At 47.1% G+C, this 25973-nt stretch overlaps 2 protein-coding genes across 2 annotated transcripts in view; both read right to left on the bottom strand.

Moving 5' to 3' along the window:
• The window catches only part of LOC143011552 (E3 ubiquitin-protein ligase TRIM39-like), a 124432-nt gene that overhangs the window by 39122 nt on the left and 59337 nt on the right, over positions 1 to 25973 (bottom strand). The window lies entirely within an intron of this gene.
• LOC143011568 (zinc finger matrin-type protein 4-like) overlaps positions 1 to 25973 on the bottom strand; it is a 72373-nt gene that overhangs the window by 13199 nt on the left and 33201 nt on the right. Inside the window, exon 3 of the mRNA XM_076164471.1 lies at positions 14006 to 14162. Within this exon, the coding sequence (XP_076020586.1) occupies positions 14006 to 14162 (157 nt within the window). The remainder of the gene's footprint in view (positions 1 to 14005; positions 14163 to 25973) is intronic.

Genomic DNA, 25973 nt, shown 5'->3' with positions numbered 1-25973 from the left:
GTGAGGAGGCTCCTGGCTCAAACCTTCACTGTGGGAGAAGAGGAGGACGAGAGTGTGAAGCTCTGCTGGCTGCTGGAGGAGCTTCAGTGTGAAGCTCTGCTGGAGGAGCTTCGGTGTGTGAAGCTCTGCTGGCTGCTGGAGGAGCTTCGGTGTGAAGCTCTGCTAGAGGAGCTTCGGTGTGAAGCTCTGCTGGCTGCTGGAGGAGCTTCGGTGTGAAGCTCTGCTGGCTGCTGGAGGAGCTTCAGTGTGAAGCTCTGCTGGAGGAGCTTCGGTGTGAAGCTCTGCTGGAGGAGCTTCAGTGTGAAGCTCTGCTGGAGGAGCTTCGGTGTGAAGCTCTGCTGGAGGAGCTTCAGTGTGAAGCTCTGCTGGAGGAGCTTCGGTGTGAAGCTCTGCTGGAGGAGCTTCGGTGTGAAGCTCTGCTGGCTGCTGGAGGAGCTTCAGTGTGAAGCTCTGCTGGAGGAGCTTCAGTGTGAAGCTCTGCTGGTTGCTGGAGGAGCTTCAGTGTGAAGCTCTGCTGGAGGAGCTTCAGTGTGAAGCTCTGCTGGAGGAGCTTCAGTGTGAAGCTCTGCTGGCCGCTCTAGGAGCTTCTTCAGTGCTCCAAACCCAGCGGTGCCAGTTTTGTCTCTCTTAACGAGGCTGTTTAGAGAGACAGCTGGCAGATAAGCTGATATGGATAATGAGGTTCAAAAATAGAAACAACAGATTTTCCTTTCCCCCCGCTAGAAAAAAAAAGAAAGTTGGAAAGTGTTTGTTTTGGAGTGTGTGTGAGTTTAACTCCAGGTCGGTTTGTGTTTCTCAGTGATGCTGTTACTGTGAGCACACTGAGCCAAAGTGAACGTGTCATCACATGGATCATTTAGGCTGAGAGGCCATAGAGATGTACACACTTGTCCTCATCTGCAGGGTCTGTAAGCCAACCCTAACCTGTCTCACACACTGATGCTTCATCAGAGCAGCATGGAGTCTGTGTGATTAGTTTTCCCATGCTTCTCACTCCTCAGACTTTGTGTTGCATCACAGAGACAAAACTGCTCCGGTGCCCAGCAGACTGCAGACGCTCCTTTCCTCTTCTTCTTCCTCTTCTTCCTCGTTGTTTTGACACTATCAATACAACATTTCTTCTCGTTTTTCAAACTCGCAGCTCTTCTGCCACCGATTATTCATCCTACAAACATTTAGCTTTGAAGCCGCAGCGAGTGGCAATTTAAGTACGTAGCTAATTAATGTGCCATTTGTTATTGGCCTTTTATCTGTGTCACTACTTAGAACAGCGTCTCCTTAACGGGAGAGCGCCGCCTTAATTAACTCAACACAAGCTTTAGGAATGATGTTCAGTTATGGGCGCTGATGATTTAGGGCACGCGTTTGTAGTTTGTTTGTGTTTTTACATCTTTGGCATTAACATTAGTTGTAAGGCTAAGCTTGCAGTTTGTAGTTTGTAGCCGTGGCCTGGAGAGGGAAAGTTATAAACATTCCTGCTCCTCCTGCCAGCTTCCCAGGAGAGCCATCATCTTAATCTGCAGCCTCATAAAACACTTTGAGAGTCAGAGCCTCTGCACGTCGGCGCCACGATTCAAAGCCAGCAGGGAAACTGAAACAGAGTAAAGATCGGACCCTGATTCCACGTGTGCGTGTTTAAATCATCCATACAGCAGGATCAATACTGTGATACTCCATCAGAGCTGTTTAGAAAGCTAAAGGTCTGGATGTGAGTGAGAACACAGCCGGGGCGGCGAGCTCAGAGTGTGGCGGAGCGTTGTAGAGGCTGTGTGTCGCAGATCTGCAGCTGGTGTTGGTGGAGAGAGGGATGTGGGCTGTTTAAACCTTTCTATCCTGGTTCAGACGCAACCAGGAGGAGAGGGGGAGACAAAGAGCAGTGGCGTCGGTGTGTTTACGCCCTCTGCTGCTCTCCGGCTCCAATAAACACCTGAACACATCTGATTGGCCGCACAAACGAAAACCACGAGCTCAAGTTCCTCACAAAGCTGCTCTACACCCAAATGCAGCATAAAGACGGGGAGAGAGACACACACACAGCCAGTCTCTCTCTCTCTCCCCCTCTCCCCCTCTCTCCTTGGTATGCAAATGCTTTTGGAGAGCCGACTCTTGCATTTTCCATTTTAGGAGCACTTGTGTGAGCCCTGATTATAGTAGTAGCTGTAGTAGCTGTAGTAGCTGTAGTAGTAGTGGTGCTCGGGTAAGAATGGCTGTGAAAGCTCGGCGTTCCACCCCAGCACAGTAATTATGAAGAGAAGGACCCTAATGACTCCAACACCTGCATCCTTGACATTTACACTGCTGATCCAAGTAGCAGACCTTAGCCAAGCTGGCTTCCCTAAAAGCCCATTAACATAAACAATGGAGACTCAATTTAAAGTTCATCCGCCATCACGTGGAGGGAAAAAGGAGATAAATGGCCGTTTGGCTTTGGTGTCATTTTCTCGTTCCAAACTCCTGGACTGAGGCGGAATGCAAAGGACGGCTGCACACAAAGAGCTCCTATAAAAGGTCCTGTATGCTCAGGGAGAGGGGAGGGGGAGGGGGAGGGGGGAGGGCATGCATGGACGGGCTTATGGGACACGTGTGGGACGCATCACATGACACACAGCTGAGGAGGAGAGAGGAGGGAAACGTCAAAGCCCAAACCGGTCCAGAAGAGTTTAAAGTCACTTATGTAATGACAAAGAGACTTAGGCCCCAGTTTAACGTCATGATGCTGTTCTGTAGCCGTCTCAGTCTGGATCCATGGATACACAGATCCCATACATCTGAGGTTTATGTTCCCTGATAGTTTACAGTACAGTTCCATACAGGATAGTACGGGAAATGTGACAACAATCCCTGAGATGTCCAAAGAACCTGAAAGATGTCAAACCAGCTCTGTGTGTGTGTGTGTGTGTGTGTGAGTGAGGCCTAGGAGGCTTTTCTCCCTCACAGGATACCAGCCTGATCCTCTAAGCTGCTCTTAGAGAAACCTGTGGACTTCTGCGGTTTGCGGTTCTTATTGAATAAATCTAAAATGACGGCGTGACAGATTTCTGCAGGTGGAGAGCAGAGAGAGAGGAGGAGGAGCAAACATGAAGAACAGAGCAGAGAGAGAGAGGAGGAGGCCGAGCCTGAGACCAGAACAACCTCTCCTTATACTTTAAATATATAAAATCTGAGCTTCATGCCAACAGATGTGCATCAAGCAAGACAAAGCTAGAGACTGAGAGCTTTGTTATTTAATTCCTCTACTTCTGTGACATGTGTCCAACAGCTGGTTAGACACGCCCACCTGGTTAGACACGCCCACCCGGTGCAGCCTCTGATGCAGGTAACCAATGGAAACAGAGCCTTAAGTGCACAGTGACTGGGGTTGTTTTCACTCACTGTAAACAGCGGTGCAAAGCCAGAGAGATAATAAACGTGGATCAATGGGGTTTTAAAGGAAAGTTAAAGGAAGAAAAAGCTCCCTTAGGGAATAAAGGGAGAAGATAAGAGGAACTCAGCTGACGTAGATCTCCTCATTAATATTCATGCAGCGTTTACAGCAGAACACGTGTCGAGACCAAAGCTGGCCTGCGTTACCTAAAGTCTTTGTGTTTAATTAGAGGCACACAGCTCCTTGTTCAGAACAGCTTGTGTTATTGCCTGCGTCTCACTTCAGCATCATAGATAACCCACACACACACACACACACACACACACACCCAGCAGGCACAGAACGCACTGAAGCCCTCTCCCCCATTCAGAGCATCATTAGAGCCGTACTGTTTAACACCCCTCTGTGCTTTGATTGAGAGTTCAGCTCAGTTCAGAGGGAGGAGCCCGCCGCCCGCCGCCCGCCGCCGCCCCCACCGCCGCCTTCCCCGAGAGGCAGATGGCGTCGGCTCTGTTTCCTTGGTGACTTTGTACTTGTGGCACCTGCTGGGTTAAGGACACTTTACAGTCCTGTCTATGAGGCGAACATAAGAGAATACGCTTGATGTAGTTTGCTACCCAGAGAAGGGGAGAGAGAGAGAGAGAGGAGTCATGACGACTGGACAACCTGAGCCGTCAGAGTGGAAAGACGCAGAACAACACAAAGAGCTTCATGCAGCGTCATCATCCGGTGTTTAAAGACTTAAAGAATGATGTGTGAGGAGGGAAACATCAGGACCTCCAGGTGAGACTCCTCTGAGCCTGATGGCCTTCATCATCAAGACAAGGACACACACACACACACACACACACACACACACACACACACACACACACACACACACACACACACACACACACACACACACACACACACACACACACACACACACACACACACACTTTGAAGTGATTCTGATTCAAACTGCAGCTTTCCTGTCTTTCTTCCTCTGTGGCAGTAATTAGTCACATTCATGTCACGTCTGTCTCCAGGGAGACACGCGTACAACAGTGTACAGATGAAAAGCTTACAGAAGCTTTACATAAACACCCTAATTTCTACAGTTATGCTAATAGAGCTTTAAATTATAGAGCAGTTTGTGACTCTGTGGTTGAGTTAAAGCGCCGAACGCAGCAGAGAAGCTTTGATGCAGTAAACACAAACATAATCTAAAGTCATTCAGCCTGGACTCACACTGTTTACTCTTACAACTTCAAAGAGCTCAATGCTAAGCTTATTATCATTTCTTTATATTTGATTCCTCCTGCATGTTGCCTCATCCACAGTATTGGTTCTGTTCATCCCCAGACATAAGAACTATAGAAGCAAACCTCTACCCTACAGGCTTCATGGGACAGATTGACGACATGTTGTCTCTTGATCTCTGTATCTTATCTGACTGATGATATCTGCTGCTGTGGCTTGTCTGCATTGTGATTGATGTAATGTAAGCAGGTTGTTAAGCAACACATTTCTGTCTCTGTGGAGAATAAGAACACGAGTGACCTTTGCAGTCTGAGCTGTTACTGCCTGCTGCAGGTCCAGATACACATTTAGAGCCTGAGCTGATAGGAGGGAGAGGAGGGACAGAGTTCTTCTCAACATGTGGAGAGACTTGATCTCACTCTGATGCTCTTCAGGCTCTTAGAAGATAGATGTTGTTTTTTTAGCAAGAAGCCGAAAATATGAGCTTCGTTTCAAGAAGCTAAAGGAAACGAAGGAGTGGAGGCCGTCTGAGGATGTGTTTGTAGAGAGAGATGAGTGACAGATGTGTTTTACATTGACATTTAGTCATTTGGCGTACATCTGAGATTTGAATACATCACAAGCAAAGAGCTAGAGCAGAGAGAACAACAAGAGGAAGAACCAAGAAGCAAAGGTCTAGTGGTCAACAGAGAGAGAGAGAGAGAGAGAGAGAGAGAGAGAGAGAGAGAGAGAGAGAGAGAGAGAGAGAGAGAGATTGTTCTTAATTCATCGGTCTAGAAATGAATCAAAGGTGTTTAAGGATCTTTAACTGTTGTTTAAAGAGAGAGTGATTGGATTGAATGGCATTTGGTTAAGTCAAGTCATTCTGCCACCTTGGGACCACAAAGGGGAAGCGTCTGGCCGGAGGTTCAGGGTCTGTGTGGCATCGGGCCTTTCACTGGCACTGGAACGAGCAGAAGTGAGCGTAAACCTGAATGAGAGAGCTCAGACGTGTGGGCGCTGCTGTGCAGGCAAACATCAAGGACTTCACCTCAGTGTGAGCAGGGAGGAGCAGCCAATGGAGACAAGCTGCAGCATTCTGGATCCTCTGCAACAAGCTGGGAGAGGAGATAAGAGCCTGGAGCTGCACTGCATATACAGCTGCATCCAATTGGGAATGAAATCAAATATCTCTTGTCCGTCCATACCTGGACAGACGAGCCTCAGTTCTGGGACCCACACATCTGTGGTACAGTGTGTGGGTCTCTGCCCCTGTGTGTGTGTGTGTGTGTGTGTGTGTGTGTGTGTGTGTGTGTGTGTGTGTGTGTGTGTGTGTGTGTGTGTGTGTGTGTGTGTGTGTGTGTGTGTGTGTGTGTGTGTGTGTGTGTAATGTAGCTCACTCCGAGCTGACTTAGGATAAATTTCATGTGCCTTAAATAATTGAGCAGCTGACCAAGTTTAACCCTTTACAAACATTCTGTCTTTACCCCGAGCGGCTGCACACACACACACACACTGACAGAGGAGCTCAGACCTCCACATGTGCTCTGTATAGAATAACGTGCATCTTTCCCTCTCTTGAGAAGACATTATGGATACATATTACATTTTAAAACACTGTCTTCTTCAGCTTGTGTGTCCTCTGAAGTAGATTTAATGATTTCACACACACACACACACACACAGAGGGAATGTAAGAGGATTTAGATGTAGATGTGATTTAAAGTTTAACGTGGTGAAGAGATCAAACTTCTTTGATTCTTTGATCACTTTCTCCTCGTCCTGCTTCTCCTCTCACTCTCTCTCTCTCTCTCTCTCTCTCTCTCCCTGAGGAGGGTTTAGAGCTACGGCCCAGGCTGAGAGAAGCAAGCAAACAAAACATCTTCATCCCTTAGGTTTATTCGTAACAGAGAAAGAAACCCCACTGCAGATTGTTTGTCCTTAAGAAACGCTGCAGATGGGACAACAGTTTAGAGACAGTAATGATTTCATTTAGAGTCTGTGGATGGGTTTGAGTTAGAATGTTTAAAAGTAAGAAAATGCTCTAATTCTCTAATTATCTGCTCATTCTGTCAATCCAGCCTTCATTAGTCCATCGTTCTGTTGCTGCTGCTGCTGCTTTCAGAGTCTATGCACATCTGTACGTGCAGTCACAGGCAGAGTCTCAAGAACATGGAGGAGATACCAGGAGATCTGCTGCTACACAAGGAGAGCTGGAGAGATCATCAAGACCAGGATCTGCTCCTCTGTGTGAGGAGGAAGAGGAGGAGCACAGAGCCTTAAATACTAGATGACCTCCACAAGGCTGCTGGTCTGCAGGTTTATGACCAAACAGTCAGAACGAGACTCCATGAGCGAGGCAGCATGCAGCAGAGGATTCATACATTCACCATTACAGTTCCTATATTGATAACTGTTCATATCTGTGGGTGATTGTTATACTATGAGCTTTATTCATTCATTCCTATGTAAATGTGAAGGAGGACAGCATTTGCCTTGCTAAGATCTGAACGATATGAAAGCTCTGGGGTCCAAACGACTCTCCAGTAAACTAGCATCAGTGCAGGGAAAATAACTTCCACATTAAGCTGCAGATGTTAAAGGAAGTGACATTCATGGCAGCCACTCCGCCTGCAGCACAGACCGACCATTGGCTGAAGGCCAGAGAGAGCAGAGAAGCACCGGTAATAATGCTGATAGAACTCAGACGACGAGCCACGAGGAGGAAGAGGGAAATAAATGTGCTTGTGTTTGTATAAAAACATTAAAGGCAGATTAACATTCATGCAGCTTGACACAGACGCAGAATCACTAAATATGAAATTGGGCTTTACACAATGTTAGCAGATCTGACTGCATGTGGTTGAGCTTCAGCTCCACGGGTCACTGCTGATGGAGCATTTACATAATTGTGCCCAGGAACTGCTTGAATAAAAAAGGCCACATTTATTAGCCTATAGATTGGGACGATCTCATTTACACATCTTAGACAAACTATGACTACACTCTTCTCCCATAGCAGGCGTTCAGGAACAGAATGATAATCACACACACACACACACACACACACACACACACACACACACACACACACACACACACACACACACACACACACACACACACACACACACACACACACACACACACACACACACACACACACACACACACACCTTTAATGTCATCAACCTACAGGGATATTTAATATGGACCCTGCACATTAAAGCAAAGGGATGCAAACATTTAGCGTCACATTCTTTCATTTAATAGGAGATTTACAAACACTGATGATGTCATGAGAAAGGATCAGTTCATCGGAATCAAACTGCTGCTAACAAGGAGCAGCTGCTGAGAAGACACAGTTATGGGTGTGTGTGTGTGTGTGTGTGTGTGTGTGTGTGTGTGTGTGTGTGTGGTGTCTCTTCATAGTGATGTCACCTTGACTGAGTAAATACGAGTTAAACATCACTTCAACCACAGAAACATGAACAAAGGACTGGATAAAGAATCTGTATCGGAGATTTAAGGAAATTCTGATAATGTTTAGAGTCCTATTCTGAGCAGAACCCGGCTGAATAGATCAACCTGTCGTCTGTTATGATCGGTAGATGAGTGAAGTAAGGACAGAAGCTCTTTGACCTTTGCATGTAAAGTTGAACCTGATTTGTTTACACAGACTGATTTCAGACTAAGGTCAGATGATGTCAGCGTGTGCACTCAGGCTCAGTCAGTCAGCCCAGGTCAGACTCGTCGGCTCAGCATTCAATCCTAAACTCTGCTTCTAAGTAATTGGATGGATTTCTTTCCTGTCAGCCTCGTTTTTGGGTCTCTTTGCTTTCTGTGCAGAGGAGTGTTAGAAACATAATAATACATATTGACGCGTTTGAAACGGTCGTCACGTAGCGAGCAAACGTTCAGCGAGCCGCTCTCTCTTTGTGCTTTGTTGATTGGACATGGATTCACGGGGAGCACAGAGACCGGAGGCTCTGCGGCTGGTGAACGGGGGGTTAAAGGTGCAGTTTGATACATGACTGCTAAACTGATGCAGCTTCATGGATCTGCAGAAACTCTCCACTTGCAGGATTCTTCACAGGACTCTCCCTCTTCTTCTTCTTCTTCTTCATCAAGGAGTCTAACGGATACAATCAGCTGTGTATTGTCTGGGACTCATCCACAGTCTGACGGAGGACTTTTGTCTTTTTATGCCCTCGCAAAGTCGCTGAAGCAAATATTCAGTAAGGATCCAGTTTGTTTAGCTTTGCTTCAGTCTGAAAAATGGATTTGATTCATTTTCATTTCATCCTTCTCATTAGATTGGAGCTTCAAACAGCCGGGCTCCTCTCAGTGTATGAAGCTGCTGAACATGTGGAGCGACACACAGCTGCTTGTGTGTGTTTGGTGCCATAGGAGCCTTTTAGTCTTAAGAATGCCACACACACATTACATAGTGTGAGTCATGGTTCCCTCAGGTGGAATGAATGCAAACTCCTCAACCTGCTCACATCATTTTTATCCTTTAGATTGTTTTTCTTTTCTTGTTCTACTTCAGACAGCAACATCACTAACCTCTCTCACACACACACACACACACACTGTGGTGCTGCTGAACCAGAGCAGCATAACAGAAAAGTTTTGTTCCATAATATTTGTGTTGTGTGTGTGTGTGAGTCAGTGTAGCCTCCATTATTTAGAGGCTGTTTAGTTTTGCTCAGCATGACATAAATATCCGCTTGGCCGCTTGTTTTCACTCGATTATGTAAATGAGCACAAACACAGCGATGTTGATTGTGAATGCGCTGCATATAAGATGCGTCTGTCAGGAGAACAAAAGAGCCTCCGAGTTTGGAAATATGATACAGCGCGACGTTTGACCCGGCACGGCTTTCAGCACCACGGACAGCTCATCTGAAGACACAGCCTGTGGGAGAACGGAGCGAGCGGACGAGCCGGGAGGCGGGAGACGCAGCGTGGAAAGAAGTTTAGAGGCTGCAGGGACGGTACAGCGTGACGTAGGAGCCTGCAGGTTGATCTCACTCTCCTCTAACATGGCAACAAGCTGAATTAGATCCAGAAACGCTCTCCTTTCATAAACACTCTAACAAACTCTACCAACGTCTTCCTCTCAGAACGACAACATGTCTCATGTCTGCAATCGAGGGATGCAAAGAAGTTCATCCCTGCTTTTTAAAGATAATAAATCAAAGACACGATGACCTTTACCGCAACGGTGACTTAACATCAGCAGGTCCTTAAATGCATCCACGCTCATTCCTCAGCACAAAACACAACCCCCCTGCTGTGTGGTTGCAGCCTGCAGACGTCCCACAAACCCCAGGAAAAGCTATTAAACTGTAATTTCAACTGTAACATTCCGATAAGTTATCATTCAGAGCAGAGCAGCAGCCTGTAGCCCCTCCTGCACCCCTCACTCTGACCTCAGGCTGCTTCATCTCAGGTTAAGAAGCACAAATGCCTGGGGAAAGAGCAGGAGCTTCACCCGACACCGCTGAAATATGCTCTCATTAGCATCTGCATTGAATCTTTCTCAACCTTCCCGTATGTTTGCCCATTGTTTGGGGCTGAAAGAGGAGAAAGTGCTTGGCGAGTGTTTCTCTGGCTGGCAGCAGGCTGGAACAACAGAGGAAACAACAGAAGCCCTGAGAGGAGAATGGATCTAAAGAGGCTCTCAGCCACTCCGCTGATGTTACTTATGTAGAAATCAATAGTCCAGGCCTCCAGCTGCACCCGGGTTGCCTTCCTGACATTTTCTACTCGTGACAAATGTGATGCTGTACAATAAAGCGGGGTTTGAATTTACGGCTTTACCGGACGGATCAAGTTTGGAGGAAACGGCAACAGATTTGACTTCTTTCACTTAAAAACAAGAATCTAGCCGATATGGACGCCAGGGACACACAGATGATGTAACTCAATAACGTTCTCTGCATTTCCGTGAGGTGCCAGAGCAAATTAAAAAGAGTGTGTGGACGTGTGTGTGTGTGTGTGTGTGTGTGTGTGTGTCCCTCGGGGGTTAAACTAATACATTTGCCTGATATTTGCCTTTTATTACAAACTGAGCGTCAATCAATATTTCCATGAATTTTAATGAAGTGATTTAATTTCCCAGGATGCTTTATGCCGTTTCAGGGATTTTGATGTGTGGGAATAAAACTCAAACACAATAAAAAGTCCTGTCTTTGGTTAGTTTGACTGTTTTCAAATGTGAAGTCGACAGAAACCTGCAGAAGAAGAAAACACCGTCAGCAGCTTCAGTCCAGGTATATTATTACTTTGTATTTATATTAGTTATTAAAAATACATTTCTGTCACAACATGTGGAGAACAAGGCCACGGTTATGTTAATGTAAACTCTCATAGGGTGCAGGTCCGGGTATTATCCTGAGTGACAGAGAGCTTCCTCTGTTTAATGTCTGTCTGTCTGTCTGTCTGTCTGTCTGTCTGTGGCTTTAAGAAACAACAGCGGGTATCTGAGTGTTGATTGAGATAAGAAATCATTCAATAAAATCTTCAACCGGCAAATACCTGCAAAACAGCACAGACTAATTAATAAAGATTTAGATTGAGACTCATCTAGATCTATGAGAATTCTATAAAAAATGTAGAGAACAGGTGATTGTAAGAGATATTTCATTTAGAATCAGACTGCAGAGGATTAAAGAAGCAGAAACACTAGAGACACACACACACACACACACACACACACACAAAATAAATTGAATAATAAGAACGACCACTCTATGAAGCAGATAGAGATAAGGCTGATAAATGTTAATATGAAAGACAAGAGGAATAATTCAGAAAATCTAAACTTAACTCCTGTCATGTCCTGAAATTATGATAACAGAATGGTGTGTGTGTGTGTGTGTGTGTGTGACTATAACTGTGGATCAAATACAATTGATCAATTCTACAATCAATCATATCTACAATGCATTTGACACACGCCATTTAGTTTTTCATCAAACTGAAACCAATCTTAACGTCTCATCTAATCTAACATGGTTGCATGCCAACATAGTGAGCTTGTCCATGACTTACTGATTCAGAATTCAATCAGTGATCAAGTGGACCTTCCCTCTAACAGCCGAGTGAAGCCACAGCGTCCACACACAAGGCCGAGTCAGCAAATGAAAAGCACTGCTGAGGGACGACAGAGAGGAGGAAATAAAACTCCAGGCTGAGGAGGGAGAAGAAAAAAAAGACTGAAGGGCCGACAGACCAAACAAAGCTGAAGGCAGATCTGCTCTAACTAACCTACTGTGGTGTTCACTTCAAGAACAATCCGAGGATATAATGTTTGCTTTGCTTCTCCTTCACTCAATCCCCTCGGACCTTGATTCATTATTTTCACCACCACTTTAGATGTACAGTATACTCATGATCGAGCAGCTGATTCAATCTTCATACAACATAGATGGAAGGAGAAAGACGGAGGGAAGAAGGAAACAAAACAAAGCTCAGTTTTCTGCTATTTCTCACAGATTTCCCACAGAATCTCATTTTTACTTTACACGCTTTTGCCAAATATTGCCGAAGCGATTTTATTATTTATTATTTCCACAGAAGGCCTTTTTCCTGGCTGTGCAAAAATAATACGCGATGATGTCGTGATTTCATCATCTGCAGGGTTTCCATCTGAAGGCGTCTGCAGAGAAAAGGACAAAACGTCTCCGAGGGTCAAGAACAATCAGGAACAGTGCACATTGATCCAATTTGACAATGACTGAACTCTGGAGCCATTTAGCTTCAGTTTGATCAGCTGATGTGGAAAAGAGGAGAAGGAAAAAACTCCCCGTGTGTTCAGGCTTGGAACTTTTCAATCGAGCACGCAGGAACATCAAAAACAGGTCCCAAGTAGGTCAAAGAGGAATAACCGCCGAGCCAAAGATGATTTCACTGGATTTCACTGGATCAGACCGAGAGCTCTTGCATGTCTTTTCCAACCTAATCTCCTTTTAACTTGGCACACTTCAGCCAAACATTGCATCATCATTGCAAAAATCATAAAACATTGCAATTTTTGCTACGATTTGACAATAACTGAGTTCTGGGCAGGCCTGGAACTTTCCACGATGTAATCACCCAGTTCAGATATGAAAATTCATCTGAAATGGGAAAAACAGGAGAAGGAATTCAATTTCTTCCACAAAAGAATTCCCCAGCGTTTAGGGATTGGAAGTTATCAATCTGTGCTCATATCTGAAGAGAAGTTCTGCAGAAAACACAGGAGCTGATGAAGCGTTGTGTGAGGAAAAGAGAAAAGGCCCCGGAGCTGCTTTAAAGCTGATCACTTTACTTTGGGAACACGGTGTCGTGCCCAGATGGGATTAGAGCTGCAGGACAATGCTGGCGATGTCATTTACTACATCGCATGCAGTGATTTAAATGAGTAAGCTTCACTGAGGACATAGGCAGGATTATTTTATTAGTCTCATAAATTACAGAGGATGCTCGTCATTACCGTTCCCATCAGATTGCCGAATCTGTCCACCAAGCAGAGTGTGCGTGTGTGTGTGTGTGTGTGAGTGTGATGGATGAATGTATTGCCGGAGCTTAGAGAGGGGCGGATTATTCCCAGCAGGATAAAAAGGTTCTGCTTTAAGCCACAAATATAAAAAATATTGAGATTATGATGCAAATCAACTGAAACTGCTGTAATCAAAAGAACAGGAGGCAGATGAGACACCGCTGTCCCAGGGATTTGCTCCAGAAAATCAGGTCACGTAAAGCCAAACGAAAGCCAACTCACAGAATAATTAAGTGAGGTTTTGGTCTTCATCACCCACTAGTTTGGTGGTGGACAGAGTGTGTTCAGTGTGCAGTGTGTCCTGTGTGTGTTCCGTCGGGTGGTGAGAACCAATAAGAGGCAGATAAACAGAGTGTTTGTGGGCCGCTAAAGCAAACTGCAAACAAAAGGCTAAAAGCTCCCGGGAGCTGCAGGGTGAGGCGATCATTCTCTGTAAGTGTCCCGCTCACATTACACACACACACACATTCAGTTCAGTGTTGATATCAAAAACATCACTTTTCGCAGGCCCGAGCTGTAATCGACACATAGATCAAACACAAGTACAGAAACAACAAGAGCGCACAACAGCTACACAACTACAACAACAGTAAACATCAATCCTACGTCCATCTCTTTGACCCTGCAGTATGCTCTGACCCCTAAAGTGTGTGTGTGTGTGTGTGTGTGTGTGTGTGTGTGTGTGTGTGTGTGTGTGTGTGTGTGTGTGTGTGTGTGTGTGCGCTCTAATGGACAGAAACATATCCGACACAACACGTTTAGGTGAAAGAGCAATGGGGAATGAGTGAACACACACACACACACACACACACACACACACACACACACACACACACAGAGAGAGAGAGTGAAGGAGGAGGCCGTACCTTTGGCTGTGATGGCCGGCTGCTCCCCTAGTAGCAGCTTTAGCCTCTTAGCGTGGATTTTACCCTGGTAGTGCGACTGAGCCACCACTGCTGAGGTGAAGGACATGTTACACAGCGTGCAGCACTTGTTCTTATCCACGTCGCCCTCCTCGCTGCCCTGCAAACGACAGTGACACTGGTTTAGAACAAGAACAGTCTGGGCTCATCAATGATGCAGCAGAGCATCCATCATATGTATCACATGTGTCAGATTAATAATGGAACACTGCAGCATGTAAATCCTGTGTTCTACACCCATTCGCAGGGTTTATACATTTATTTATCCTCCCACTCATCCAGGACCAAGTGGTAGGGAATGCCAGGATGTTCCCAGTCCCAAAACGGATCCATAAACCCTCCTGACACCTCAGCTGGCTCCAGATGGAAACTCATTTTGGCTGTTTGTTCCCATGATCTCATTACCCCCAGCCCATGATCATAGATAATAACTGGAACAGACCTAGAACGGAACCCGAAGGGCGATAGAGGGCATCGCAGCATACCTCCACCAGGGCCAAACAAAGCCTTGACTAAATGTGTCTTCCTTTCATTAATCCCAGACTTCCACATGGGAGAGTCTGTCCTCAGAATTTGGAGGAGGAGCAGCCAGAGAGCAAGACCAGCTGAAGGTATACAGCCTAGAGTGGGTCTAGATTCTAGACTCTAGGCTGTTGTATACCTGAAGCTGACTCTAGAAGGTCCAAGGCTCTGGCACAAGCTTTAACACCAACTTCACTTCTTTGTTGGTGAGAGAAAATTGCGGAAACAGTGAGAGAAGATTAGAGCTCCACTCAGAGAGGAGCTGGCAGCAGAACAGGAAACAGAGCTGGAACCACAGTAATGATGCCATGATACTGATGAACGTGGCGTCAGGTGGTGATGCAGTGATGAAAAAAGCAAATCATATAACTGCAAAGACAGAGACGGCTGCTACCATGGCAGCTCAGAACACGTCTCTATCCATTGTTCTCTGGAGTAGCTTGGATCTCTGTTGATGCTTTGTGCCGCCAGAGTTGTGTGAGTTTAGTCTTTCATGACGACGCTGCGTCCCCGAAGGATGGATGAGACACATCTGATCGTGTTTCAGACAGTCATCCGGTTCTGATCACACATGATTGTTGGACTTTGTCATGCAGAAACATGACAGACAGCTGATCTTTGAAGCCTTTGCACTGTAAAGGCACAGTTCCATGCAGATGATGCGAGCGGACCCGGTGTCCATCTCGTGCCAACGCCACTTGAAAGGCTCGCTAATCCACTTTACTGGATGGCCAGAGGAAACAGACTCTGTCACACTGTCTAATTGGTCTCTGCGGAGTCACTTTGGGCTCTGTAATGTAATCCATTACTGCTCAGCCGACGGTTCTCACACTTTGAAGTTGAGTCAAAACACCAGAGTCGCTGCATTTGAAGTCCCGGAGCCTCATGATGACAACAACACCGACGAGCTGCCACTGATGATAACAATGATAATTACATCGGCCTTTCCTCACAGCCAGCGGTGTCTTACTTTGGAAGAAACTGACAAAAAAAGACAAACACCAAACCTGGCAATGTTTACTTGAGCTTTGACTCTAATATTGTGAGGATTCTTCTCACGCCTCGTCCTTCCACTAAGCTGTCAAACTCCATTTTAATCTATAAGTCATTCTGAATAAGATGAAAAGCACGTCTCTTAATGTTTTGGTGTTGTTTTCTAACATCTCCTGCCTGCACATGCTTATAGAAGCTGGTACATACAGTAGAATGGAGAGTTCAAGCAGGACAGATGCACATTGAACACATCACTAATCTCTACCGCTTGCAATTCAGACTCCTGCTCACATTGGTTCGTTCCACGCAGGGCGCAAATGGAGTGGAGTCTGCATTCTGAGGGGTGATGGTGGGGCCAATGAGGCTGATGGGGGACCGCACCCTGGGCCTCCATCTGTGGGAGCCACGCGGAAACACGGATCCAACAATGGCTGAGACAACGGATGCGAGCGTTTATGTGGCAAAGTTAGAGGGGATTAGAGATGAAACGTTCCTCCAGGCAGGCAGGGCCACCGAAGTGTTAATATGGAGAGAGCAAGGAACAGAAGAGGCACGTGAACCGCACGACCTGGTTTAGATGTCTGTTCCTATTGTTCCTCCCCCTGCTGCACCCACCAGACAGAGCGGGCGAGCGAGAGAGAGCGAGAGAGCGAGCGAGCGAACGCTGTGGAGGCGCATGTGTGCGATTTTTCAGTTGGTTTGTCTCAGCTTGACACAAACTGAGATAATGAGTTTGTTCACCTTCACATTCTATTTATAAGTGGAACTTTCCAGACACGGCGTTGCGTTTGTGCCGACGCGACCTTCGGCTGGTGGAACCAACAGACTCCACTTCCAGCTCTACGTCATGTGATCGCTGCTGAAACGAAACCCAGAGACTGAGACACACAATGATTATACAGGAACTCAGAGAAAACTTCTACGGAATCCAATCAACGCAGAACGAGGCCACACACACTCCTCACAACACAGAGTAATGAATTATTCCAAAAATATGTAAATCAAGCAAATGCAGCATTCAGACAAATTGATTTAGGAATTTAGAAGAATTGTTGTTGTCCTGTTGTTGTCTCGTGTTTATGTCATTATAATGTGGATGTAAGCGTGAAGATGAGATGGACGCTCAGCTGTCAAAGCTTCAGCTGAGCTCTGAGTTGAATCTCTGCTCAGGCGTTTGTAAGAGCGTCGCCTTCCTACAGGGGGAAGCAGAACCAAACAACACTCAACCTCTGCTGGGGTATAAATACTGGATTTGAGCATTCATTTTGATGATTGAGATGTTTAAGAAGCTGCTTCCCTCTCCTGCTGACAGCTGGGTGAAGTTTGAGAGCTCTCAGGTCTTTGGCCTCTCTGGGACCTTCTAGAGTCGTTCATGTCAGGTGGCCACGGCCCAGTGTTTCCCTGTCACTTCACATTTCTTCCTCTCCTCCTCCCTCTGTGTCTTCTTCCTCCATCTCCCCTCGGGTTCCATCGTATTCCATTATTCCTCCAGCCGAGCAGAGGCCTCCTGGTGATTCTCTGGAGACCTCGCTGGCCTCCATTGTTTGCTTTGTGGCTTGAGGGAGAGGGAGACGTCTTCATCCCGGTGGAGTGGGGAGTGGAGTCAGCTGGGGTTGAAGAGGCAGTGTGCATTATTTTGATTCTAATGAAGCAAATACTGAATATATTAAAGGTTTTACAGCTTTTTAAGAAATGCTACATGAGCGCAGGGACAAAGAGAGCTGCATCCATCTGAGCCTAACCTCCTCTCTCTCTCTCTCTCTCTCTCTCTCTCTCTGGAGTTTCTGCTTTAAAGTCCCAGTAGGTGATTCAACTCTCTGCACCACTCAGTCTCTCTCACTTCACCCAGCAGAGGGGCCGTCCAGAGTGTGTGAAGAGAGCCCCGTTCTCCTCACAGAGGCAGAGCAAACAGGGCAGAATGGTGGAGTCGTCACTCAGCCGCAGCAGGAGGGGAGGGGGGGGGAGTTCTTACAGTGTGTTTCACCTTTCATACCACAAATCTGTGTGTTTGTAGGGAATTAATAATGAGGTAAAGCTGACGACAGAACGCAGAGGAACGTGGAACAGCATAGGACACACACACACACACAACCTCCGACACCTGAACACACAGAGAGACTGAAGAATCTCATCATACTAACAAATCCATTACAGCTCTGATCTCACAGAAGAACACACAGGTTTGCTTTTTGTAAATTTGATATTAAGACCACAGAGTTATGAATCAACACAGAAACACCTAGTCTGGGTTTTGCCCTAACTGGGAGGGTGTGTGTGTGTGCGTGTGCGTGTGCGTGTGCGTGTGTGTGTGTGTGTGTGTGTGTGTGTGTGCGTGCGTGCGTGCGTGCGTGCGTGTGTGTGTGCGTGTGTGTGTGTGTGTGTGTGTGTGACATTTTCACCGACACGTGTGCGCTCAGTTGCATCGCCGACATAAAAGAATTCAGCAATAGCCCACTAATAATAAAGACTTTAACGCGTGGCTTCTTCTCTGCCTCGTCCTTATAAAGGCGCTGAAAGGTGGAACAGTGAGGCGTGATGGCGGCACAGAGAGCGTGGAAGGTGACGGAAGACAGAGAAGGACGAGGGAAGCTCTTTTAATTTTCTGCATCATTTGGATCGCTTATCCAAACCAAAGCTTTGATTGCACCGCTGCTCCGTTAGCGACGTCACACCCAGGCAGAGGGGGGAGTGAATCTCCTCCTCCGCTGCCTGGAGCTCCGGGTACCATAGGAGCAGACGCCGTATAGATACTACTGTATGGATGTGTGTGGGGCTCAGTGTGTTACTCTGAATCAGGCCACACATGTTTGAGAGGACTAATCCTCACATTATGGGTCAGAATTAAGTCTGCATTACAAATAAAGCAATCAAGAGCTTCTGAGTGGAGCCCAGTGTGATTGCTGAGGAACCCAGAGGAACCAGGAGCCAAGAGGAACCAGGAGCCAAGAGGAACCAGGAGCCAAGAGGACCCAGGAGCCCAGAGGAACCAGAAGCCCATAGGAACCAGGAGCCAAGAGGAACCAGGAGCCAAGAGGAACCAGGAGCCCAGAGGACCCAGGAGCCAAGAGGATCCAGGAGCCCAGAGGAACCAGGAGCCCATAGGAACCAGGAGCCAAGAGGAACCAGGAGCCAAGAGGAACCAGGAGCCAAGAGGAACCAGGAGCCCAGAGGAACCAGGAGCCCAAAGGAACCAGGAGATCAACCTCACCTGCTCTCATTCCATCACACTGACGCCCGTGTAGGAGCGGAGCAGAGCAGCCATAAAGAACATGAGAAGTGCATCGCTCCGGTTTCCACAAATAGAGACGCAACCCTGACTTAACACTGTTACCATGGTGATAAATGGAAAAGAATGGCAGAAATGTATCATTCATGACGGCGTGAGTCGACGAAACGGAACCAGGAATCTGAATTTGTCCCGTTTCTCCACTTACGCTTTGATTTCGAACCTCAAAGCAACGCCAGCGCCGACTGTGGGATGATTCACAAATGAATTCCAGCGTTGCGTTGCGTTGTGTGTTTGTTCACTTTGGCAGCGTTTGATTCGCCCCAGTGTGAGCAAACTGTACACCCAGCCATGCAGGTGACATTTATATTGTAGCGCTCTTCATCAGGCAGACTAGGAGCATTTTCCTCGTCATTAAGCAGCTCAGCAATGCGGTGCGTCATGTGACTTTAAACTCTAAACATCCAGAGAGCACAAACATCAAGAGGCACTCCTGCTGCTCAACATCCTGATCTCATAATCATCAGATATCTAACAACTCCTATCAGCTAATGAGGCTGCTAATGCTGCTAATTAATACATTAATGATGCAGACATGACGCATGATGAGCTCCATGGCAACGGAAGAATACAAGGTGAACATGCAGACTCTAACCTTTGAGGAACAAAGACATGATTGGAGGCGGAGCTTCGTTTTGCACAGCAGGGCAGAGACGACAAACAATATGGACACCTGATCAGATTAGGTGTGTGACACAGGTGTGTGTGCAGGGGGCCGCCATCAGTCAGGACCAATCAGGTGACCTCTGGCTCACCGTGGAGCGCCCCCCCCCCCCCCCCCCCCCCACTGTTCAGACACAAACAGAGCCCAAGCTTCTCCCTCTCCCTCTCTCTCTCTCTAATGACTTAGTGTGGCGATGAGCAGAAGTGCCTTAAGTGAGCCTCCATTACTCTAAACGCTCTGAGGGCAGATGTACTTAAAAGTGTTTAGAGGGAGAAAATGCATTTGTTTAATGTGTTGCTTTGGTTGCACAAACGTTCAAAAAGCCCAAATGTAAAATAAAGTTAAATGATGGAGGGCATGGAGCCAAACACACACACACACACACACACACACACACACACAGACACACACAGACACACACACACACACACACACACACACACACACACACACACAGGCCGTTTCTGTGTGGAGTTTGCATGTTTCCCATATGTACAGATTTAAATGACACAAGGGGACGCAGGCACCCCTGGAGCATTTTGGGGGTTTGGTGCCTTGCTCCAGGGCACCTCAGCAGTGGCCTTTTAAGGTTAGTGCCCCCAACTCTCCAGCTGCCAGTCCACACTCCGTCCCTACAGGGACTCGGACCAGCAACCCTTCCCCCAGCCGAGTCCCCTATGGACCGAGCTACAGCCGCCCCGTACGTCTATAAGCGCCTCTGCCCCCACCATCAAACCCCCCGTGTGTTTGCTCATTGCACCTGCCAGTCCCCTTGAGCAAGGCACTATGCTGCAGCGTCGGCTGCTCACTGCCCCTGAGGAGAGGAGGAACATTCTTTACCGTCCTTGTACAAAGATAATAAGCAGGATGCTAAGAGTCTGTATCGATCGAGTCTCAAACTGTGTCTGCACGCTTCAGACCTGAAACTACTCAATAACACAAACAAGGCTGAGGTCAAAAGAGAGCAAAATGGATGCCAGGAAGACAAAATACAGTTTATTATAGAAGCACTCGCCTTCCAAAGCCTCTTCAAAGCTCTGCAGTGACTTCATTAGACTTCATAATCTGAACCGAAGCTCAACTAAAGCCAGAGGTGGCAGAGTGTCACCGAGACAAAGGTCACAGGGTGCAGAACAAGGAGGAGGAAGAAGTAAGAGGTCTGGAAAAGAGCAAACGTCATAAAGTTACACCCCGGAGTGCAAATTGGGTCTATTAATCCTAAACGCCTCATTCTCTACAGGCGAAGTTCAAGGGCAGCATGTTAGTGAGGACACAGAGGGAAGGATTGTGTTGTTGTGTTGTTGTGTTGTTGTGACAGGAGACAGGAAGTCTTCATCACGTCTGCTGCCCTCCGTGTTTAATCACCGTTGTTGGTATTCCTCTCTAACCTCTGTCAAGCTGAAAGTGTTCAATCAAGCCTCTGCGTATCTGTTTAGGTGCAGACGAGTGAAGGCTGGTTTGTTTTGGACGACGTTCAACAATGTTGGAATGCAGCCCGGGGCGTTTCTAAGCAGTGAACTACCTGCTGAGATAAATCATCACATGCTTATTTAACTCATCAAACGCTGAGGACCGGAATTTTAAAGCAGGAATGCCTCAGAATACGTTACTACTGCTGAGGAACAAAGGTAAACAAAGCCCGTCAGTCCAGGCACCGATGCGTTTCAGCCAAGGCGGGAGGCCCTGGTTCCATTCTGAACCGGACCGTTTGCAGAAATGCTATTTTGCGGCGAGCTGTAACCGTGTGTAGATCACTACTGAGTGTGTGTGTGTGTGTGTGTGTGTGTGTGTGGACTGGAGGGAGACAAGAACGCAGCTCTTCCTCCCACAGTGTGATAACAGAGGAGCGCTGCTGCACTCTGAGTCATTCTGACACATACACACACACACACACACCCATCCTCCCTCCTGCCCTTGGCCCTGTCCTTCATTAACTCTTCACACACAGTCACACACACACACACACACACACACACACAGTCTCTCTCTCTCACACACACACACACACACACACACACACACACACACACACACACACACACACACACACACACACACACACACACACACACACACTGCCTTGGCTTAGCAGGGCAGCAGCAGCGTCGCTCTTCCATCTTATTCGCAGGGTTCTCAGGTATAATGAGCAAATATATATTCAGGATCTATAGAATACAGCGGCGGAGGAGACGTCGCCTTCTAAACTGGAAGGTTACACAATCTCACGGTTAATTAAAAATGGATAAATGAGAAGGTAATTGCAGAGAAATGCCATTAATGGAACGGAAGGTGTAATTTAGCAGAAAGGCGATGGAGGAAAGCCTTTCTTGTTTATATTAAGAGTATAGAGTCTGAGTCTGAGTCTGAGCTGCATACAGTGAAGCCATGCAGCTCAGTCATGTGGAAAGCTTACGTGACTTTGGGAAAACGTGTAAGAAAAAAATGTCTGCTAACCTCAGCAAAATAGTTTCAAATGTTTTAAAAGATTATTTTTTCCCCCCTTTTTTGCGCCTGAGTTGAGTAAAGCCATGAGTCATCTGAAACACAGCCGCCATGGCAGGCCGGCCTCACGCAGCCCTGAGCCACGCCGAGGCTTTACCCCCCCCCCCCCCCCCCCCCCCCGCCTAATCTACACACAACAGAACAGGAATAATTGGGAGTTCTGCATTGGCTGAATGTGGAGCGGTGCTGCATTCCTCTGGAGCTGGAACTGATGGAGGGAGAGAGAGAGAGAGGGAGAGAGAGGGAGAGAAAGAAGGAGAAGGGAGAGACAGTGGGTTTGAGGAGAGGGAGGGGAGCTCAGCCTCATTCCTCATTCATGTCGGCATAATAAAAGTAATCTTTCTGATTTGCAGGCAGTAAATTCTCCTCCCTGTCGGCTCTGCGTTGCACATTTTCATCTCGGTTGAAGTGTCTTCCTCGCCTGTGTGTGTGTTTGAGGCAGAGCACGCACACTGCCTGTTGTGATGTCTGACAGCACTGGTACCGTTGTTTCCCTCTCTGTTGTCTCCGTATTAAGGAGGCCATCGTGCCATAGCACTCTGGACTGCAACAAATTCCTCTCTGGTGCTGAAGTAAACATGCAGCCGCAGCACCGCCGTGCTCCTTGAGGTGATCGCTGGGAGCTGTGGAGAGCCTGGACCGGATTGGCCTGATGTGGCCTGGCAAGCGCAGTATAATGCCTGGGCTAAATCCGGAGGTCAGGGAACACTCACTACTCATATGCGTCTCCCCCCCGAGGCACACACACACACACACACACGCAGGAATTAGGACAACCAAGTGCAAGGGTATTCCTGAAAAAAGGGGATAAAGAGGACGAGCGTGCAACAAAGCTGTGGACAATTCAGTCTGTCGCTGCCAAGCCGAGCGTACAGGACGGCGCTAAGCGGGGCTGACACCATGGCCACTGCTGCTGTTGTTGTTTCGGACACACACACACACACACACACACACACACACACACACACACACACACACACACACGGGCACACGGGCACACACACACTCGCGTACACACGCATGCACACACACTCGCACACAGCAGTCTGACCTTCACATTAAACAGCAGGCAGCACCAACAGGGACACACACACACACACACACACACACACACACACTAAACTCCTGTGCTGCATCTGAAAAGTGTGTCACAACAGAAAAGCCGGTGAAAAATGCGAAACACTTTCACAACAATAAAGAGAAAGATGAAGAAAGTCATATTGGTCATAATCTGATATCAGAATCTCTCCCTTTCTCTTTCTGGGAGCTTTTTTCCTGCTAATCCTGATCTCAGCTCTTCTCTGTGTAACGTAATTGTGAGCATCAGGTTCACTCAGCTGAGGGACTTGATATTCTGATCAGTAAGCCTGAGTCAGCAGAACGTACAGCTGGACTGACTGACTGACTGAATGAATGCACACTCAGCCCTTTAGATGAGGCATATGAAGCCGACTAATTCAGCCAAATGAGTTTTCTGTGGTTGAAGTCACTGCACAGGCTGTTTGCAAAGATCAGACAGCATCAACGGCTGTTATGTTTGTTGGATTTGGCGTTTAGAAGAAGAAAAAGAAGAAGTGTATTGGGTCAAATCACACGCAACACGTCAATTCTTGATACGCCGCCCGTGGAGCAGTTTTGGGGGTTCGGTGCCTTGCTCAAGGGCACCTGGGCAGTGCCCTGGAGGCAAACTGGCAACTCTCCAGCTGCCAGTCCACTCTCTTGGTTCATACGGGACTCGAACCAGCGACCCTCCGGTTCCCAAGTCCCTATGAACTGAGCTAGTGGCGAACCCAAGCAACATTTCAAGCAACACACACACACGTTTGACTGGTGTGTGTACTGCAACAGCCTGAGCCAAGTCCTGAAACATGTAGCCGATCACCAGATCACCTTGAGATCCAGCTCAGACAACATTCACAAAGAATCTGACCCAGAGTTTCATTCCCTCAGACGTCTGTGTGTGTGTGTGTGTGTGCGACACTGCAGGTGCAAGGATACCTGGAGACAAATGAACAGAAAGAAGCCGAACGTCTGCCGAGATGAAGAAGTAATTACTGTGAGATTACTGTGAGATTGTTAAACAAAACTCCAGCCGCTGTCGTCTACGTTCAAGCACATTCACTTATGAGAACTTCACGAGTTCCTCCAATTTGCCCCAAAACCTTTGTTCTGAGTGAAACTGGGTGATCCAGAAAGCGTTCCGAGTCAGTGGCCTTAATCATCTTTTTCTTTGCTCATTTCTTTCTTTATCCTTTGCTGCTTGTGGCTTAACTGCACACATGCTGCGCAATTGAAAAACTTAAATCCTGGTGTATTTGGAACGCGAGGTACCGCAGAGCGAGCGAGCGGCTGGTTTGCAGAATATGCGAGAAGCGGCGATGTGTGAATGGAATCCTGCATCTGTAATCTGACAGAAACAGAAGAAGAGGCTCAGACGCGTTCAGACGACAAAATGTTTCCACCTCACGGAAACGCTGAACATCCCTCTGCCGTCTTTACAAATAATATCACAGATCAACGTCTCACCATTTTCTAAGATCATTTGGAGTTCAAACACACAGATTTGGTTCCATCCCCGTCACACACACCTGCTTCCATTACAATACAGCAAACATGACTCCCTGCTTCAGATGGTTCAAGACCATCATTGGGATTCAATCAATATCCTCCTGAGAGCCAGACATTTGTTTTGTATGCATTTTTAATTTCTCCTTGCTATTGTTTGTGATCATATCTGTACAACGTATGAACACAAAGCGTGTCACACATCTCTTCCTGTCTGATATGAGGTGTTTATAGCACAAGGGGGGAGTGAAAAGATGTCCAGACTTGAGGACAACAGGTTTAAATTAAGCAAAATGATGAAAAATATGTCTCCATATGAGGACACAGGGTCTTAGGAAGGTAAAAAGTAAAATCCTGTGAATCCTGTGAATGTATGAAGCGTTCCATGCAGGATATAGGAACACCCCCGCTGTGATTCAGAACCATGATGAGAGGAGAAACGGCTCCACACATCCTCTCACACGTTTGGATTGGTGAGGCACAGTCAGCGTCTGGACTCCTTTACCTCTGGATTCATCACTCTAGGACAAACCTCCGGGCTGCTGCCGGCCTCCGCTCACTCCCGGCTTTGCTAAATCACAGCCCTTCACTCGGAGCAATGGTCCGCCGACATCGCAGAGCAGCAATCCACATTCGTCCCCTTTGTAGAGCTCACAGGACGTTTGGGAGGTGGAGTCACATTATGGGGGAGGAATGGGACTGAAGAGAGCTGCAGGATGTATTTAAGGAAACTAAGGGCCGATACCTTCTATTGATGGGACTTACAGGAAGATCGTCCCCTGAGTTGGAGGGGAAAACCTGATACACAAACAAAACAAAGGAGAAGTGCATGTAAATATATTCAGAATTCTTTGGCATCATTTTCCTGACATGTTCTCCAGGACACATGATGGATTTCTACGAGTGCGAGTCAAACAAATGGAGCAACAGCTACAAGCCACCATCCAAACAACCACATGAGCAAAAACACAACCAAATCCAAATAAGAGCTTGATTTAAAGTCACAGTTGAGTGAATCCAGCAGCTGAACAGCAGGATCACCGGTCAGACCTGCTCACTCATCCGGCCAGCTGATTATAATTCACACCCTGGGCTCCTGCATCATCATCAGCATCATCACCATCATCACCTTCCTAAACGCTGTCTGAACTGTGCTTAATGCTAAACATGGCCAAAGTTTTATTTGTCCAAGAAATGAGTCCAACTTTTAATATGTTTCTCCTCCAAACATCGGGCCCACACAGAACAGAACATATTATAAATATAACAGCAGTCTGGAGGGATTTGGAGATTTCTGCATCAAGTCACTCTAAATGTGGCCGATGAGTCTGCAGTGGGTGGCACTAATGAATGTCCTCGTTTGGGCATAAACACACACA

The sequence above is a fragment of the Genypterus blacodes genome, unplaced genomic scaffold, assembly GCF_046128005.1.
Source record: "Genypterus blacodes isolate CSIRO-AG114 ecotype Tasmania unplaced genomic scaffold, CSIRO-AGI_Gbla_v1 ptg000136l_1, whole genome shotgun sequence".
In the NCBI taxonomy this organism is placed as follows: domain Eukaryota; kingdom Metazoa; phylum Chordata; class Actinopteri; order Ophidiiformes; family Ophidiidae; genus Genypterus; species Genypterus blacodes.
The sequence above is the reverse complement of the archived record's forward strand: the minus strand, read 5'-3'. Positions and strand labels throughout refer to the sequence as shown.